The sequence below is a fragment of the Trifolium pratense genome, linkage group LG2, assembly GCF_020283565.1.
Source record: "Trifolium pratense cultivar HEN17-A07 linkage group LG2, ARS_RC_1.1, whole genome shotgun sequence".
NCBI classification, from domain to species: Eukaryota; Viridiplantae; Streptophyta; class Magnoliopsida; order Fabales; family Fabaceae; genus Trifolium; species Trifolium pratense.
Window position 1 is genome coordinate 4,221,221 of NC_060060.1, and position 21,091 is coordinate 4,242,311.

The following is a 21,091-nucleotide window of genomic DNA, read 5'->3' on the forward strand; positions in this document are numbered from 1 at the left end:
CATTTCGTACAATTTGATGGTGATGAGTTGGAATCCATAAAAAAATTATATATACCTTAAACTATTTATAGGTTGCTTAAAAACCCAACTATTTTAACAAAATAAGTAGTGGCTGTGTAAATTATGTGGCATAGTGTAAGATATAGTTTTTTTTAATGTTAAACATGTTTTTGTTCTCTACAAATTAATGTAGTCTCTATTAAATTTTAACGGTAATGTTAGCCCTCACAATATTGCAGTTTATAAAAATAGTCCTTATTTGGAAAATGATTTTTTCTAGGAATACAATGAAAGGATGAAAATCTTTTCTTAGATATTTTAAATATATATACTTGGTTAACACTTAAATATCTTTGTCTACAAGTAAAACTGTAATGCTCTTTTACTGCAATAATGTTTAGTTTCTTTTACTGAAATAATACTTCATTAATAGTAATTTAGAGATTCATGCTCTCACAAAAATTGTAACATCTATGTATGTACTTAGAACTGTAATAGAATAATCGGTGTTCTCGAGTAACCGGCTGAGCCGCTAAAGTGGCTAAAGTAGTTATAAATCCCGTTAGTAAAATATATCCTATAGAGAGTCCATCTATTCCCAATTTCCAGTAAAAATCAAAAAAATGGATCCATTTATAATTCTCTGCCAGTTGAATTAGTGGATCATCCAATTGGAAATGATAACAAAATGCATAGGTTGTTAGAAGGAGATCATATACAAATGCTATACCACCTAATTACCTTATTTCCCCTAATGACCCTTTAAACAACATTGAAGCTAGCTTTAGCTTTGCATATCCTAATACAAGAAAAAAATTCAAATTGGAACCCATGTTTATATTTAGAAGGTTATTTAATGCAAATTCTGATCAAATATCCACAGATTTAGACAAAATAAAGATATTTGAACAAAACTGCGACTAATCAAGAACAATAACAGTAAATTTGGCTCTATTTGATTGCATGAAAATTTTGCGATCAAACCACGGTAATTATGCTGGCATAAACCCTAGATGCTATGTCTATTGAGCATGAACACAATCACCAGAAAAGCACTATGACTTGCCACCATCATTGAACAGGTACATACATCATTGAAAAATTCACCTGAAATTTCAAACAAATTAGAAACGATGCAGTAGAATGCGTTGATCATAAATATTCATGCTTTTTCTACTTCGAGTGATTTTCATGTACTATGCATATGCATGAAATGTTGACGATGATTTTGTAAACATAATAGATCAGATCAATATTGTATCCAAAAATCTAGTTGTATCACTGCAAAACCTTTCAAAATATTATAGCACTTGAGTTACTAAGGAATAGAAAGGTTACTGAGTTCTTCATTCATATGAATTCTCAGCCAGACTTCATTGCAGAAATCTAATACTTCGATGGTTGTTGCACAATATTTCAATGGAAACGAAGGTTTTTTCCAAAAATTAAATAAATATCAGAAATATCAATTCACAATTGCTTGACCTTGTAATTGACTAACAGTGACACTGTCAGTCCAGGGATAATACTACCATAACCATTCACAGCAACCAAAGGGTTATCAAGAAACAATTTTATAAAATATTTTCAATTACATTTTCTTCAATATATAAACTTTAATCATCGTCTAATAAAAAAAATGAATGTTCAATCTGTAAAAGAAAACAAATGAGCTTGTCAAAGAAGGAAATAGGATGGGAGATAAACTCAAAGCCAGAACTAAACATAAACCAAAGTAAAAAGACATAATGGAAGGTGAAACCTACAAAGGGAAGGTAAAAGGCAATACGTGTGGTCAGTTACATGGATCAAACAATATCATACTGCTCTATCATATATCATATTTCTATCCAACTCATTAGTCTCTAGATCTTTCTTAATAGTTTTTCTTATAGTTTTACTACAGAATCCACAAGTCTTCCTCTGCCTCTAGTGATTCCTCCATCTGATCTACTCTCCTTACTACAGAATCCACAAGTCTTCTCTAATCTCTCTACATAGCCAAACCACCTAAGGCTATTTTCCACTATCTTTTCTATTATAGGAGCTACCCCGACTCTCTTTCTAATGTTGTCATTTCTAATTCTATTCCGTCTAGTTTTACCATAGAATATAAAAGGCGATAGCAAGGAAAAATGATATCATATGAAGAGAATAACCATCAAATACGGTGACTAACAATATTCTGTAGTTAGAATATAAAAATAAAATATAACCAAGTTTATCAACCAATTACTGAACCACTAATTCTTTTAAACTACATAGTAAAGATGTCACACTTCAAAGTATATGTAATTTTTTATTTTTTTGGAATATAAGTATATCTAGTTTACTTGTAAAAAAAGATAAAATATGTCAAACTTAATTCAATTGATGAAAGAGCATTTTACTGGTAACGTATTGCAATATATATTATAAGTTAAATGTCTGATCTGGATAGGAGCACAATTGCACAAGTTACCAATCTTGAATAGAAAGAATGCTACTCAAATAGGTATCAGTTTTTTTTAATCAAGGGGTATATTTTATCATTTCTGTTAGAAGCTTCTTTCACAGGGAGAATGGTTGATGAAACACCAAATCCAAAATGAAAAGTATAATGCTGTTAAGAGGTTCAATCTAATAAAAGATGTTCAGTTTATTGCAATTGAGAAATGTATGAAACTGAAAATGTATTCAAAGTTTTGCAGTCCAAAGAGAAGTTGCCCTAACGAGGTTAGTTTGTTGACTATGCAAAGAGTGAGCTGCTCAACTTGCAGCAATTAGTAATGAGAACTCAAGCTTATGACAGATAAAATCACAAAGGTTCCATGATTGCTTATAAAAAACAAAGGTTCCATGATAAAAATGTTTAAACAGAGAGAGATAAAAGCACATACTGTTTCAAGCAAGATAGCGGTACATTTTTCTGTCCACTTTATCCCTCTCTAAAAACTCACGTTCAATGAGGGATTCAATCCGTTTTTTAATAACAACAGGATTGGGCAAAAATCGCGCCTGCAGCTGCTTCGTGACCTCGGCGATGATATTATTATGTTCTAGAATCTTTCTAGATTTCATTACCCTCACAATTGCTGCCTCAATCTGTGGCTTTCTATCTTCCTCCACTCTTTGCCGAGTTTCAATATTTTCTGGTTCGGACTCCCTCTGTGCAACAACAGTCCCTATTTTTACCTTGAAGAGCTTGCTAGTGAATTTGTCATTGAAAAAGAATGCATCATCTTCAGCTATGTCCTTGCTCATTGGCTCTTTCCGAAGAACATTTTTACCTTTAACTAAGGCCAAAGACTGAAGGCACCTCTTCAAATCTGGCATGGGTATTGCTGTAGCTTGCTCTATCTCCTTGCAACTCAACCGGTCGGCATTATTGAAAAGCATGAGTACACACATCTGGTATGTGGAAACATTCAGCTCGTGCTTCTGGCCCTTACCAAATGTAGCCTTTAAATCAGCATTTCCCATATTAGCTTGCCAGGACAATCTCCTCCCACTGTGAGCACCGAGATAATAACTACGAAACTTCTCACAGACACCCAAGATTTCAGATGGAAGATTACATTGTGGACTAGATTGAGTTGGCCATGAACCTGTTGTAAGCACCTGGACAGATAGTGTAGGGCTATCTCCCAACTCAGCACCATGGCATGCTAAGAAACCTTGCATCATATCATAAGAAGTCTTCATGTCTGTAAACATTCCCTCTAACTTAGAAGTGAACTGGTACCCACATTCTGTTTTGAGCTTAACAATCAAACTTCTTTCTGCCTCATCAGATACGGTCTTTCCTGAAAGAAGCCTTTTTGCTAGGTGTTGCTTATAATACTTTTCAAACATGTCCTTCTCTTGCAGGTACCGGAAAAGCATCATTACTTTGTCTAGTACAATCTCCACATCCTCCTCACCAACCCCCTTCAACCCTCTGCGAAGCTTGTCATCTACAAACAAAGAAATGAACTCTGGAGACCGAGCATTCAAATTGATGAAATATTCAAATGCAGAATTCAAGGCATTCTGAAATGTCTTATCATTGTTAAACGCCAGTGTAATAGCTTTGTCATATTTATCCTTCAAATCCAAAAGACGCTGCACAAAATCCACAGGATCTTTCAATCTCTCAGGATCCATAATTAACTGCTTACCAGTATCCCGTATAAAAGAAGTCATGACATCTTTAACAATTGTGAGCCCAGAAGGCACCCTCCGAAACAAGTTATAAATTCGTTCCAAGTCCTCATATTTGTCATCCACAAACATACTAACTAAGCCTGAGTTCTCCATATGAACAAGAGTGTGCATATGATTTTCAATCATCTCTGTCTCCACCACTTTAATTATCTTTGACTCACTGCTAGGATCCAAGTAGTGAGATACTCTCTCCATTTCTTCATTCAAACGCCTCTCAGCTTTCTTCAGATAATCCCCACAATTACATGATTCAATGAATTTTTGGGACTCGCAACAATAAAAGTCTTTAGAAACTTCAATAAAATGTTTCTCAAAGTCGTTCTGGTAAACAGACAAACCCAAATCCATTAGCATCTTAATTAAGTTCCTCATCAAGCCTCTGTTAATTACTTCACCATTCCTTTCTTTAAGCACAAGGTCAATAAGAGTATCTAGAAGCCTACTTTGAGTTTTGTTGGAATGGATGACAACATCTCTCCAGAGGTTCAAACCAAGCTCATGAACAGGGGTTTTACGGCTGCTTGGTACGAATGTTCGATCCATGTACATCAGTATGTCTCGGATCATTAACAATGCCTTGTTATGCTCTACCCACTTTCTGTTGAGCTCCTCCAAGAAAATTTCTCCTTGAGCAGATTCAATTGATTGGGAAATTTGTCTCAGATGAGATGTCATGGTTGTCACAAGTCCAGAGTAAAGTTTCTCCCCAAATTTCTGTAGCACCATATTATAAGCATTCCTGAACGGACAAATTATAATCCCAGATTATAATGATTAGCGGGGGAATACAGAATAACATAATGCTATTGACTTTTATACAAATTTAAATAAATGGCAAGTTTAATGGAGGTCTATAGCATGGTATGAATAAATACAGAATATACAGACTGAGTTCTTAGAAAAAAAGAGCTTTTCCTTCTCACTAAGTGGCAAACTAACTATCCAAATATGATTAAGCAGAAGCATGAGAAAAGAGCAAATAGGATCTAGAGAATGTTCCAATATGATATGTTACCAAGATGAAGTCAAGGAAAAAATGGACTTATGCAAGTATGTTATATACAAGTATCTACCAATGCCTAGCTCGATGCAACTTGCTAATCAACCAAAACAGAATAAGAGTAAGTAATATCGACATTAAAAAACACTTTCTGTTAATGATTTTCATCATTTTCTAATACAAATCATTGAAAGATTAAAGAAGAAAAAAAACCATGAGATTTTTATAATTATCAGTGACATCAAAAAATGAAATCACAAATTTTCCCAAGTCAAACAGACCATAATAATATAAAACAACCTAACAATTAACAACCTCAAGCAGCCCAACGTAACTTGCATATGTCAACATTCATATGAACAAGCGACAATCTAGTGCCATAAAGCATGGTTTGAATTTGCAGTAAGCAACCATAAATCCACAATTAAGCCTCAATATCAATGTCTTCGAAATCTTTGCGACCACGGTTAACAACATTTGTCAACAACTTTTATCTGCAACCTAATTTAAAACTGTAAAGCTTCCACCATGGCAGACTAATTCAACAATTCAATAGCAACTCCATCCATTGCATCAAAACTACCCCTCATTTTCAAGACCCAACACACACACATGTAACATAAACCTCAATTTTTTGCTAATGTTTCAAAACCTTCTTAATCCTCAAATTCCTCGAAGATTAAAAAAAAATTCAAAAATCCACATCAAGACACTTCACATCAATATCATCATCATCATCATATATAAAAAAAATCAAAAACTAAATTATCACAAAATTAATCCACAAAAACTATATCATCATCATATACAAAAAATCAAAAGCTAAATTATAACAAAATTAATCCACAAAAACTATAGTATCATCCATATCATTTTGAAAAGAAAAATTGAACAAGGTGATTATTATGAACAAACCTGTAAAGCTCTTCAAAGCTAAGTTGACTAGAATTATGATTGTAAATTTCATGAATAGCATGTTCTAGAATCTTCCAGGTTTTTTCAGCATAGTTAGGATCCAACGCTACTCTGTGCCTATACGGCTCAATCACAATGGATCGCTTCTTCATGGTTAGGAAATTTGGGGAAACGGATCTGTGAAGTGAAGTGAAAGAAATCGAAGATGGAAGCGAAACCCTAGAAGTAGAGTCAATTAGAATTGGGGAAACTAGGGTTTCATTTGGGAAGTGACATTTTTTTGTTAGAAATTAAAACAAAGAAGAAGAAGAAGAAGAAAATTAGAGAAATTAAATAAATATGATTTTTGTTTTTATTTTTGACTTTGGTTGACTTGTTTTACTACCAAACTTTATTATATGTTAGGGATTTATTGTATGATAAAAAAGATAAAATATTGAGAACTTATGATAAAAATGATGAAATAAAAATATCGAGAAGTTTGTGTTCGTTTAATGTTGTTATTACGAGTAATTGTGCGGATTAGTTTTATAAGATAGTACTGTGGGACGTGGGTAATGTGGTAAATTTTTCATTCGGCAACATGTTGATAGTTGTCGAGGTGTCATTTTCTATCGTAAGATTTGGAAAATCTCTTTGAGTCGGGAGAAAAACTACATGCTAGGTAACTTCTTACTTTGTTATATTATCTTGATAATTATCTTGATAATTGCATATATATTTAGATCAGATTTATAGTATAGAGGAAATGGATTCAAGAAAATAAAATTTGAGTAAATAAGTATTCATTTGGTTCTCAATTTCTAAACAACTATTAAAACAATTTCTAAATTTAAGAATTAATTAGAAAATATAGTTTTAAAATTGCAATGTGTCAGTTAAAATAGTCTTTCAATGAATTTGTCTATTTAGAGACTACGACATGACACATTAACGGAACATGTGGCAATTTACATGGATCACACGTCAATATCACATCACTAAAAACTAAATTGTATATAAAATTTATGTTGTAAAATTTATTTAATAAGTTTAGATTTTAATGTGACAATCCTAAAGTTTACGGTTAACATAGAACGTTACATGTTCACTTCATGTCTCATGTCAACTTTAAACCGCAAAAGTTAATTAAGATATTTTTTTAGTGGATGAGTTACAATTTCAACTTTCAAGTAGTGTAAATTAAGGAATTATTTTGACCAATCACAATTTCGATTATCAATTTCCATATTTACTCATTATTTTAATCAAAAATTTGAAGACATCCTATAGAAAGAAAAAAAATACTAAAAGAGTCTTATATTCAAGGATAACAGTAAATATCATCCACCTAATACCGTTTAAATTAAGCAGGTTAATTTTGTTTTTACCTTAATTATTTTGTTATACTCATCCGTTTCAAAATATAAGCAAAAATTAGTCAAGAAACTTGATATATTTGATTAAATATTTGGGTCAAATACATTCACTTTTTAAAATTTGTAATCTTGTCAATTTAAAAGTAAATCTTACCTGATATAATCCAATCCTATAATATTAATTATAGCTGATAAGCACATGTATAGCAGGCTAAACAATATTTGCCGTCTAACGTGAGATATGATTTTCTTAGGATGTAATATGTTTTTCGTCCTTAGTTTTTATTTAATTTTGTTTTAGTCTATATAAAATATTTCTCCCTATAGTTTTAGAATATGTTGAGTCTATTATTTTTGAATTATTTTTTGTAAACATTTTTTTTAATCAACTAAACAGCCCATTAAAATTAATCACTTCTTTGGTTGGCACAAGATGTGCTCAAAGAAAAGAGGTAAACTAAATAAATACAAACATGTGTTCAAAATTAAGATAACGAAACTAAATTATTAGACTTAAGTGGTTAATGAGTTTCACCAAAAATTACGGATTTCGGGAGAACCCGGGTTCCACTCCTGGGTGGAACAATTTTTTGGCCAGACTTTACTTACCTCTCGACCAAACTCTGGACTACTAGAGCCCATTTCTTGGTCAGACTTTACTTACCTCACGGCCGAACTCTGGACTACTAAGGTCCCCTTTTCCTAGAAACCAGATGGTTATAAACAAAAAAAATATTAAGATAACGAAACAGGTGTTCAAAACTTTGTACAAATTATTAGAACATTATAAAAAATTCTTTCGAAGAAAATGAGTTCAAAATTTGATATATTACTTTTATCTTAAATTTTTAGCGCTTCAAAAATTCATAATTCATTAGAAATTCTAATTATAGGTTCACAAATCACTAATCATCTCAAAACAACATTTGAACGTGTAAAATTTAGTGACATTTTTGGATTCGTACCACGAAAATATAACTTCTCTTTTTACAAAATACAACTTTTCTTTTTACAAAATACGTTATTAAGATATATCTATAAGATATAGTTCAACTAACAATGTTGATAAACCCACTTGGGTTGGTGCATTGGTATTGACTTTAGATCTGAGAGTGTGCTCCTCTTGAGATCTGAGGTGTAAATTTCAACCGTGATTATCACTTCTCCCACTGATAATTTTTCTTTTTTAAAAATATATGTCTAGAATTTCTGTAAATTAACTAGCTCGTATGTCTTATTGGGCTAGTATTACTACCCAAACAACATGAAGGTTTACACTTTTGAGGATTACTGTTGGTATCATGCTTTTTGCTTTTCACACTCCTTCCTTTTTCAAATTTCTTTTACCTAAAAACTCACAATCTTTTTTATATAAAAGCTAAATATCTTACTTAACTGCACATTCACACCCCTCACATTCTCTCAATCATACAAGACATATGATTAAATATGCTTTTAATCTTATAGAAAGTCGATAATTGATTTTTAATGTGAATTTTTTTTTTTTTAAACTTTGTATATGGCCTTAGGACCGACTAATTCAAGGGGACAAATCTCACCGCCCACTTGCAGGGGCCTCATTTAAAGCTAGAGTTTGTTTTTCTCTGTATGGACTTAGCTCACTGAAATTAGCACCAGGTGGAATCGAACCTGAGACCTTGAAAATTCATTACGGTCCTTAACAAATTTTAAATAGAACAATTTAATTCTTGGCCAAAAATTAGTGCATGACATTTTTATATTAAGGATAAATTAGTCTCTTTGTTATAATAAAGTTGAGTTTTTTTTTGTCATGGATTGAGTTGTTCCGTCAAAAAATTGTAAGAGATCATAATGGGTCTTCACTTTAATTTTTACTATTATTATTTTTGATCAAGTAGTTTAATGGCTGGAATTTTACCATTAAAGTGAATAAAATGAGTATTCAAAATTCAAATGAGTTAATATCACGGGGATTATGTTGTAAGACACAACATAGAATAAGTGAATTTGAATTTGTGTCTTTTACAAATTTTGGTAAATTTCAACTTTTGAATCTGAATTTACAATAACAGTAACTAATGAAGCTTTTCAAACTATACGTTGTACAGTAACTTGTTAGACACTGAGTGATGCATATATAATGAATTATCTTTTACAATCAAAACGTTTTTAGAGTCTACCATTGCGTGGTGTAAAATCAAATAATTCCTATAGACATTAATGATGATTTGTTTTCTTCTAAGAAAAATAATTATTGGATGTATTATTTGATCCTCTAACAAATAAAGAATTATATAAGATTGCAACTGCAATTATACCGTGATTAAGAGAAAGCTAACATGTGCTCTATATTAAGATACTCAATATAGCTTTCTCAAAAAAAAAAAAAAATACTCAATATAGAAATTTTGTTTTAAAAATCATGCATTCATCTTTTCAAAAGTTCAATGTTAAATTTCCACTTTTTGTATTTTTTAATATGTGTTCTCAGGGCACATGTTGATGACCCTAATTTTAAAACCATTTTCAATACAGGATAAACGATAAAATAAAATGGTCCCTCTCTAAAACAAAAAATAAAATAAAAAATACATTTAGTAGTATTATGTTTTGAGAAGCAATGAGTTTTTTTTTCCATGTGCAAAGTGACAAAATCAAAGTCACGATTGCTTAATTCCTTACGATACTCGACTCCCTTACTACTAAACAACAATTATTTTCTAACAAAAAATGTCTAATATGATTAGAGCACTGCTCATAAAAATTCATCCATGCTCCTCCATCACAACCAAGTTTAGCCGGAACATCTACGCAAACATTCATTTCACGATAGAAACGATACGTCCATCCCAATCCAACTCTAATAAACAAAGGATATGTTGCATCTCTCGAAACTACCTACAACTGTGCAACTCCTATTGACTTGAATAGTATCGACTATCACACGAGAATCCACATGAAGCTTGACTCGTCGAAATATCATTGTTCTATACTGTTTAATTTGTAGTACAAAATAAACTTTAAAAACATGTATAGAAATATGCTCAAGTTTTGTGAATTTCTCACTTTCTTGATGTAAAAATTCTCATCCAATCATTATTATTGACTCTACAAAAGAACCAATCTGCATGTCATTCAACAAATTTTTGGGTTTCAAGTTTCTTGTAAAATGCCAGACATGATCTCACTTGTTAAATTCATTATCACTCATGAAAGTTTGCAAATATATGTCCACATGCCAAAAGCTACATCATGGTAATGCCTTTGATCATTATTTGCCGTTATTGCAAAAAAAAAATAGTGTGTTTTCCCTTAACAAAATAAAAGCTAATAAAGTGTGACAACAGTAAGATAAGTTTGGTCAAATCATTAAGAAAATGATGAACAAGGCCCCCACCCCAAAAAAGAGAATAGAATGACCTAGCTTCATGGAGGGTCGGGGTATGTTCTGTAAGGATGGATCAATGGGCCAGTGCCATTTACTTTATATACTCAAATCCATTGAATATAAACCTAGAATTTCTTCTTTCCGCGGCTCCTGAGTCTCACATGCGCCCTCCGATCTTTCAATCCTAGCCCCCTCACAACATAAGATGCAAGTATGTAAATAGCAAAAACTGGAGGAAAAATAATATGCATCATAGAAATTGAACTCAGTTCGTATTCTAGAATGCGGATCTTATAAAATCTAATATTTTTGCATCTTTCTTCCTTCCTTCGCCCCTATTTTATAAGGTTCGCATTCTAGAATGTGGAGTGTTTTTCCCCAGATTGTGCGCCCCCTAAGTTCGCTACTTAAGTAGCGAATGAGGTATTTTTGAAATTTCTGGGAGCAAACGAGGACTTCCAGGGGACGCGAGAAGAAAAAGTCTAAATCTAGTAGCTCTATTTGCAACGAAAGATTGACCCGTGAAGACGCATATATAGTTATATGGGCAAAAAATTATTTTATGTAGACCGGAGTGTTTAATAAGCTTTTATTAAGGACAAATCGTCAGGATAATTCAAGATTGAATCCTGAATGAAACAATTTTTAATTAGATATTACTTATCTCTTGATCAAACTCTGGAATATTAAGACCACTTCTCTAAAAACCAAAGGATTAAGAAAATTAAAGGAAAAAATTTCTTATACATTTTAATGTTATTGAATTCTTAAGACTAAAACAGAAATTTAGACATAGAAAAGGGAAAAATGGTCTTAATTTTTAACCTTATTTGTTTTTTCAAAAAATATTATGCACTTCTATTCCTAATTATAGCATTTGAACATTATAATTTAGAGCTGCAAACTTATAAAAGAAGTTAGAAGACTAAGGAAGTAACATTTTGATACTACATGGGGTACCCATTTAATGTAGAAGACAACTATTTTTTCCCCCTAAACATTATGTGTTGAATGGAAATATGTATGATGTGAATCATCATACACAATTAGAGCATATGGGACATAGGGATTGTACAATTTTCATGGTGTTCTCAAAAGGCTAAGATAAAGCAAGTAATAATAAATAATTTGTGGTAGTGGATTAATAATTGTAGGTTTGAATAATTAGTAGTGTGGGGTATTAGAATTAGACCCCTCTTAGCTGCTTAAGATGATTGAACCAAATTGAATATCAAAGTTCTTTTGATTGATTATGATATGTAAGATTGGAAAGAGCAGATTACAGCTACTACTATAATCTAAATATTTTTTTAATATATAAATTTCCTTAAAATAGGTGCTTCTAGCCAATAGAAAATAGGCCCCCCAATCTCCAAAGTATGTGTGGTCCTTAATTTTTGACCTTACATTTTGAGCCTTCAATTGACCAATGAAATATAGAAGTTTATTAAAAGGAGTAAGGACTAGCTTAGGGAAACAATTAAATAAGACAATTACAGTATATATTTTAATGGAAATAAATTAGTCATAATTAGTTTTTTTTTATATATAAAAAAAAGTTTAAATCAGTTGAATTTCAATACTCATCGAAATAGATCTCAAGATTCAAAGAATGCCGTCAAACAAGACTGTTACCCAGTAATATAATTTAAGTCACAAGTATGAGCTAACTTCTTATCGACTAGACTATACTACATTGAACAAAATAATTTTAATTAAGAAAACATATCACATGCATGTTACATTATATAGTTGGTGTTAGAAAATATATACACAACGAGACTAAATTAGCTTTTGCCAAAATGACATCCCATGTTCCCAAAAGAAACTACAACACAACCAAAGCCACTTCTTCAATTTTCTAAGTTTTTCTTTGTTTTTTCATTAAAAGAAAAATCAAAACTATATCGGAATTGTTTTATTACACTTGTGACTATAATAAACAAACTGTTCCTAAACTTTTGAGCTGAAAAGGCCCCCCCCATGAACACAAAAACACATTTAAGTACAATTGACACTGTTGAAGAACTACCGACCAATTCCCATTTCTTTCTGAGTTTGTGACCTCAATTTCTATGCCTATAGAAATTTCTATGAAAATAAAATTAAATGTATTTGATTTAAAATTACGAGTGAATACATTAGTTATTTTGATCAACTTTTAATTATTAAAGATAACATGAGCAAACTATACTTCAAAACCGTTTGAAATGCAAATGATATCGACAATTGTGACACTTGATTTGATTAATCAAAAACAAATTTGTAACTATTGCTTATTTGAAGAGTAATGCAAACAAATTAACATTCAAACCCGTACAAACTTATTCCAATCTAGGTATATTCATATGGTAGAAACTAAAGCTAAAGCTAAACATAGTTTTGTTGTAAAGCATGCAACTTTTTTCCTCCATCAAAGTAAATTTGACCAATAATAGATCAAGCATTATGATCTTATTGTGGGGAGTTCCAATAATACTCCACGTCGTCGCCAACCAAATTATATGACGAATTCGCTTGCTATGATTACCTTTTGCTAATTCACCAAACAAAGTGAAATGACTTGTAACGTCCTCAAAATGGATGACATTAGTGTCCAACCAAACAAATATTTTCTGCCAAATTTGTGAAGTAATGCAGCAAGTGAACAAAATGTGTTGTATGTCCTCTACCTCTTTGAATCAAAATACGCAACTTCTCTCATGATTATTCGTGATAATACCTTTGTGAAATAAAGCCTCCCGGGTTGGTAATTTTTCAAGTAACAACCGTCAACCGAAAACGCTAACTTTTGATGGAACATTGTTCTTCCATAATCTTTTCAATGCTGCCACTGTATTGGTATCCAGAGTAGTACCTACACGTCTGTCCTACAAAACCACGTACGTTGATCGAACCGAAAAAGAACCATCAGAATTTGATGACCATCTTCGCCTGTCGCTGTAGAAGCTCTGTTAGGCCGAACTTGTTCAAGCAATTGATGCAATTCATTGAAGGATTCAATATCTGCATCATCAAGTGCTTCCATCCAATTGAGTTTCCAAGACCACATGTTGTTATTCCATATCCCCATATTTGAAATTCAAGCATCTTTATGAGTTGATTTTTGAAACAAAGATGGATACAATTCACTTAACGGTACCATTCATAACCATTTTTCCTTCCAAAAAGCTATATTGTTACCGTCGCCGAGAATGCTACTAATATTATTAACAAACCAGCCCTCTTCTTCCGCGCCTCCTGTTTTCCACATATCCCGCCACCAAATTGAAGCATGTTTGAGACCCTTCATCCCTTCCCCATAGAAATAATCCATTTGAGTTGGTCTAGTGATGTTGTCTTGGGTCTTTGAAATATGTTCATCTCAAGGTCTTAAGTTTGATTCCATTTAGTGTCAATTTCGGTAGACTAGTCCATAAAAAGAAAAGAAAAAAACTCTACTTTAAATGGAGTCCCCACGTTTTTTTAAAAAAAAAAAAATATTTACTAAAAATAATATTCGGAATTTAGTGATAATGTTAAGCACTGACTTTTAATGTGTTGCATGTAACTTGTTAGCTTGTTAGGAATTGACAATGACTTGTGGAAAATAATATTCGGAATTATGTCAATTTTCTTGTGCGTTATTAGCTACTAGTAATTTTGTTGTGCGTTATTAGCTACCAGTGACTTGAAATTATGTTGTATAATTTCTGCGCCGGAAAAGTGTAGACGATATAATTAATGCACAAGAAGCTACAAAGAAATGAAAAAAAATAAAACTAACATACCACTACTGATATTTATAATAAACAGACGTGAAAACTAAGCATACCACTACGGGTAAAGGTAATGACCCGTAGTGGAATCCCCATTTCTTTAAAAAAAAATGGAAACCATACATACCACTACGGATATTCGTAAATACCCGTAGTGGAATCCCCAATTCTTTAAAAAAAAACTGGAAAACCATACATACCACTACGGATATGTGTAAATAACCGTAGTGGAATCCCCATGATTTATATTAAAAAAATTTGAAACCATACATACCACTACTGATATTCAATATAACCGACGTGGAATCCAATACATACCACTACGGTAATTGGAAAAACCGACGTGGAAAGTCCATAAATTTTAAATAATAATTAAAGAAGAAATATACATACCACGACGGGTATTAAAAGACCCGACGTGGAAAGTCTGGACTTACAACGACGCCAGCATTCACTACGGCCACGGCCAGTAGTGGAAAGTCCGTTTGGCCAGTAGTGAAATCCCCTTTCTACACTAGTGTCAATTTTTTAATGTATCAAAAAATCACATTTACTTATAATACTGACAAGAGGAGCGTATAATATAGTTGTGAATGTGATGTGAGCATATAAGATTATAAGGTTACATTAATTCTTACAACTAAACTTTATATTGAAGAAATTTAATCTCGTTATTTTGAGATTATAAAGCTAAAACTCTTACCACACCTCACATGTAAGAGCGATCATGAGGTATTATTTGGTCATATTTCTTTTATTAATATATATATAGAAATAAATATTAATACATAAAATATTGTTGATTTTGTCTTAATAATTATATTAAAATTATAAATTTTTATAATAGAAAATTAAAAATATTTCTAGTCAAAATTGTGCATCGATATGGTGATCACAGCGAGTAAGCGACACATAAAAAAATGGTGGAAGTATTTATTTATGGATCAAATAATGAAATTAGAACTATTCAATGTCATTATTAATTCAACGACATTCACAACTATAGTGTAGTCAACGATTTCACAGCAAACAAGTGTTTATATTTGTTTCCAATGTGTTTTTTTGTTTTTCTTTCTATTTTGTTTTGGGTAATGCTAAAAAGTATTCCAAACTACTTGTTAGTTATACTAAAAAAGAAAAAGAAAATTAAAGGTAAAGTTAATGTTAAAAAGATAACTTTTTATATTTTTAAAATATTAAATGCACAAATTTCAAGATCAAAATTCCTTATTAGTATGCTTAACTAATTCTATGAGGCACTGTTTAACATTTTCCTTTGGTTTTTTAATATATTTTGGTGTGCTATTTATAACAATTGAACATAATCAAACTTTTTTCAAATAAACCTAATGTCTAAAAATTATATCTTAACGTGAATAAGTGACTGTTCAAAATTCAAATCATGATTTCTACGGATGTGATGTCACTACCAACTAATGAGATGGACAACATTTTAAAAATTTATAGTACTAGTAAATTGTAACGATGTAATAATTCATTCATGATCAAATAACTGACACATACAAAAATAGGGTATTGCTAATACCTCGGAGTCACTAGTTAATGAACTAAAAAGAGAAATAAAAGAAACGATATGACCAAAAGTTAGACTTTTAAGGTGTTCGACTATACAACTTTCAATAAATTTTTTTAAATTTTTACTCTTAACTAGTGTCTTAAGAACAATAGTTATTATTTGCCATAAAAATAAATTGTCACAAATGACTAACATCTTTTAATTTTCAATATTTAACAATTAATTATTTTATCCAATTGGACGATCTAATTAATACATTTTTTATTACTTTCAATTCAATACTTTTCATTTTACATTTATTTACCCTAAAAGTGAATACACTAATACATAATAAATGCGTTTTAGTAAAAAAAAAACTTTTATCTGTTTTTTATGTATATATACACTTTTCTAAAATATATGCGTGTAAATTAATCAACTAGGTCAGTAATTTTGAGACCGATGTATATGATGTATTAGTTTTTTTTTTCTTCCAACAATGGATGTTTTAGAAATGCTCTTATTATTCTAGCTAGTAATGTTTAATTATTATACTTTTTTTGCTAAAATTTAATTTAGGATAGATGATAAGATAATACCTCAATCGAAGAAGAAAAAAATTAGGGTTCAAACAACAATGATAGAACTCGAATTTAAAATCTTTCAAATTTAAAACTTGTTTTTTTACCACTTAGACAAAATACTTGGTAATGTTTAACAAAGTTAAGTTAATCACACCAAAAAAAATGTTAAGCTAATTTTAAATGGTTCCATAGATTAATTCAAAGTTCAAAACCGACAAATAATAGCATATGAAAATTGCATAGAACCGGAATTATAGGCTAGGCCCTATCAAAAGGAATCAATGAATGAATATATGAATAGTAGTAGTATCACCCATTACATTATATTTTGGGTCCACTGGCCCAAAATCATGTATAAAAGCCCATTTTAAAGACATTATGATTGATGGATGACTAAAGTGTTGAATATATTGCTATTTGGATGTGACTTTGCAAAGTATTAGGAATGTTTTTGTAGGGTTACTAAGTGGTTTTTGTGTATACTTCCAAAGTGTACGTGTGATTGTGACAACAAACATAATTTTGCATGTGTTGAGATTTTATTTTAGGCCATTGTAGCTATGAAGATTAATTTGGTGCAAAATGTTTCACTTCATTTTCTCATTCTAACCACTCCTATCCTAATCCTATTCCTAATACATACAATGGATTTTAATTATTATTAACTTCACCTTTAGAACTTCTTTACTTCTTTGGAAACTAGAGGAGATTAAATATTATATTTGTTGATGTATATGGTCAAAGAAGTGAGTTCATCTCATCTCATTGCTATTAACTCTTGACATTTTTCTATTAGTTAAAAGTATATTAAAGAAAATAGATGAGTTTATAAGATGGTACTTATAGACCAAGCTCAAGAAAAAGAAAAAAGAGTGTAACAAAATTGCGTAACAGTGACATGAAGGTGCTCTGGTACTTGGCATATAGAAATTAAATGTTCCTTGTGGCTGATTAAAGAAAATAATGTTAGTGAATGAACTGATAGAATTTTCTGGCAGGGGTGTGCTTTTTGGAAAAATGGCTTAATAGTGTAATTTTGGTGTATAGGTTATGTTGTAACCTTATATATGTAAGGACATCTTTGTATTAATTTATGTCCCGACTTTAATTTGGTGGAGCTCTGCAACTTTTCATAAAAGGTAAATAGAATCCTCCTACTATGATGTTGAGTCTAGATTGATCTTGTTTATTTGGGTCGGAGTACCCCTGTACTCTTTTTAATAAACTTACTACTTTTCTATCACGTGCAAATTTGCACATATTAAAGAAGTTTAAAATAGTAAATTTATATTGAAACTTTTGGATTTTATATTAAATGTATAATTTTTTAATAAATAATTATTGTTTTTCAATAAAAATTTCTAGTTTTGTTTGATTTAACATGTGCGATATTGTACATGTCAGACAAACCCTAAAAAAATTAATATCAAAGTGATTATTTTTTAGTTTGAAAATATTGCTAATAGATGTAGTGAATTTCTCTCTTCCCACATAGATTTTCCGGTTGTCTTTTATACGCCAACAAATTAATATGATCGCTCACAAGTCACAACTTAGTTAGAAGTTGAGACCCCTTCCATTTTTTGTTTTCTCCATTTTTGCCATTACTAAAATTTTGGGAATATAAATGCAATAATGTAATATTTGGTAGGTTCAATATTTTAATGGAGAGAAAAAATGGAGAGATCCTAATTTCTTAGTTAGAGTGTCGAAATTAAATACTACCAGCACTTTCTATTTATACACTACTTCAATATGTATTGAACATTTGATTAATGATGAAATGTTACAATTTTATTTCCCTTAATATGAAGGCAGAGGAAGTACTACTTGAGAATGGAATTTTGGGTTATATTAATATTTATGGTTGGGATGTGGTTTTAATTTGACTCATACAATTAGGGAAGGCTGGCTCCATTTTAGTGTGTATTATACGTACAGTTTGGTGTGTGAAATTATTGCTCTTTCATGAATGGTTGTGATCATCATTAATTTATGTAAGCGACATAAGTTTTCACTTAAGTTAGGGACCACAAAAATTCTTATTACAAATAATGTGCATATAAATTTGTCCTATTGACCTTTAATTTTGTATCATCTAAAACTATAATTTCAATTTAACACATGAATAATATGATATATCTATCTTATAAATGCAACTTAATATTATTTTTTTTTGAAATATAAATGCAACTTAATTAGATGGTAGATATAGGGACAATTAATATGTATGGGGGCAAGTTTGATTATGACATTGTTTAATCTTCAATATTTAGTGTGTTTGTGTGAATGAGTTTTGACAATAAACTGTTTTGGAACAAGAAAATATTATATATGTGTCTTTGGCTTTAATAAAATGTTTATAATTTAATCATGTGAGAGAAATTTTATTTAACACACTCGTTGAGATACAATTTTTACTTTTAATATTGTTTGTTTTCTCTTCTCAGATCTGACGTCAACACTTATTCAAATCATATTTTATACGATTTGAATATGATGTTGAATTTTTGTGCGAGAAAATAACGTTCTTGGTGATTTGCCAGAACCAAGTTGTCTGTGGTGCTCGGGGATAAGCGAGTGTGAGGATCATCTTTTTTCAACTTGTGATTTTACCTCTACTATGTGATACTGTATTTTTAGTTGGTTTGGTGTTATGAAAGATCCCTTGATTTTGCTAGAATTATTTTGTTCTCAAACTTGCAATGGGAGGAATATAAAAATGGCTTGTTGTTAGTTTGACATGCGACCTTGTGGGTAACTTAATTTTAAAGCTCGTAATGACTATATTTTCTTTTCCAAAGTCTTGGTAGTGGAAGAGATAGTGAGGTCTATTAAGTGTATTTCATGGAGGTGGCTAGTGTTGAAGAAAAAAAAGCCGGATAAATTACTAGTTGATAAAAAAATAATAAATAATTGATAAACTAATTTATGGCGGATAAATTTACAGTGGATAGTATATAAATTAGCTAATTAAATTTATAGTGTTTGATAAAATTAGCGGTTAAATACAATTATAAATTTAAAATATATAAAAAAGATGATTTTTTTTTCCAATTAAGATAATAGTAGTAAAATTGAGAGAGAAAAAAACAATGCTTTAAACTATAGGATAGTAAATACTCCCACAGTTCCTTATTATATGAAAAAATCACTGTTTATATTCATGAAATAATTTACGTATATATATGGTCTATAGTATAGATTCAATGCATTAATGATAAGTGCGATTTATGGTATAAAAAAATAAGCATTCATAGTATCATATTCACATAAATAACTCAGTGCAATATTAAAACTACTCAACAATTAATACTCACAACACAAATAAATTTGGAGTATGATTTTAAGTATAAAGGTGTGTTTGTTTGAATCCACACTCACAACACAAATAAATTAGGAAAGAATTGACAAGTAGGCAAAGATATTGAGATTATTTGTGCAAAAAAATATTATTGGGATTAGACTTTGTTATCCATTATCCAATTAACGCAATCTCTTAATCAATTACATATTTTTCAAGATTTCAATTATGCGTTCATCTATCGCTCACATACATTTCCGTGTCCGGAGCATGACGATATTTTCGTTTATACCTATTAACCTTGATGTCTCGAGCGCTTAATCAATATAACAGTGTTACGATCAAATAGTATTGTGGCTATGAAATTAACATTATGTCTAACTATTAAGTTCCATAGATGAAATTATTCCACGTCTCTTAGATAATAAAAGGATCTGGCTCCTTCTAAATCAAAAGACCAGTTTGAAAGTTTTACGTCGATAAAACATTAAGCATATAAATAAATCATCAACATAACAAAATAAATACCGGGGTTGAGAGTTTACAAGATAGTTAAGCGCTCGTTTGGTTCCACGTTTTATGGTTTTAAACGCGAGTTCCCAGACCCAAACGTGATTCCAACCCTTTTGTTTGATGTTTGGATGATTGCAAAATCAAATTTCTCAATCGTGATTCTAACATTAAACGCGAGTCCACTTAAAGCTACAAATTGGAGCTTCTGCGTTAGATCAAAATTAATTTCAAGATTTTTATTTCTAGTGTCAGATATAGTTACCTAATTACCCTTAAGTTCTTCATCAGATCTGCTCTTACAAAACCAGTTCTAACTCTTGAAGATGAAATAGAGAAAAGAGAGTAAAACGTACTAAAGAAAATGATTTGCTTCTTGTTCTTCCGTTCAAGTGGAGTGTGTTTCTTATTTGCTGTGAGTGAACAATAGCTTTCTCAAGGATAGAAACGACGACAAATAATAATGGGTTAAAGGATTTTTTTTTTTACTAAAAGGATGGTTAAAGGATATAGGCCCAATCTTCTCTAACAAATAAGGATTATGGCCTAATAATATATTTATTTGACAAATTTTTTTTATAACAAAATTGT

The 21,091-nt window shown here is 30.8% G+C and overlaps 1 protein-coding gene across 1 annotated transcript; it reads right to left on the minus strand.

The window, feature by feature from the left end:
- Positions 1-615: 615 nt before the first annotated feature.
- Positions 616-6,518, minus strand: LOC123911065 (cullin-3A-like). Its single transcript, XM_045962402.1, has 3 exons — positions 6,101-6,518; positions 2,880-4,924; positions 616-1,107 (listed from the first exon to the last, which is right to left on the minus strand). Exons 1-2 carry the CDS (start codon positions 6,250-6,252, stop codon positions 2,884-2,886), a joined length of 2,193 nt encoding a protein of 730 aa, XP_045818358.1. The 5' UTR covers positions 6,253-6,518; the 3' UTR covers positions 616-1,107; positions 2,880-2,883.
- Between the last annotated feature and the right edge of the window lie 14,573 nt (positions 6,519-21,091).

Excerpts from the sequence above, each read along its gene's own strand:
- LOC123911065 (XM_045962402.1), bottom strand. The coding sequence starts at position 6,252 with ATGAAGAAGCGATCCATTGTGATTGAGCCGTATAGGCACAGAGTAGCG. Across the intron at positions 4,925-6,100 it reads AGCTTTGAAGAGCTTTACAG|GAATGCTTATAATATGGTGC; the intron begins GTTTGTTCATAA and ends TTGTCCGTTCAG.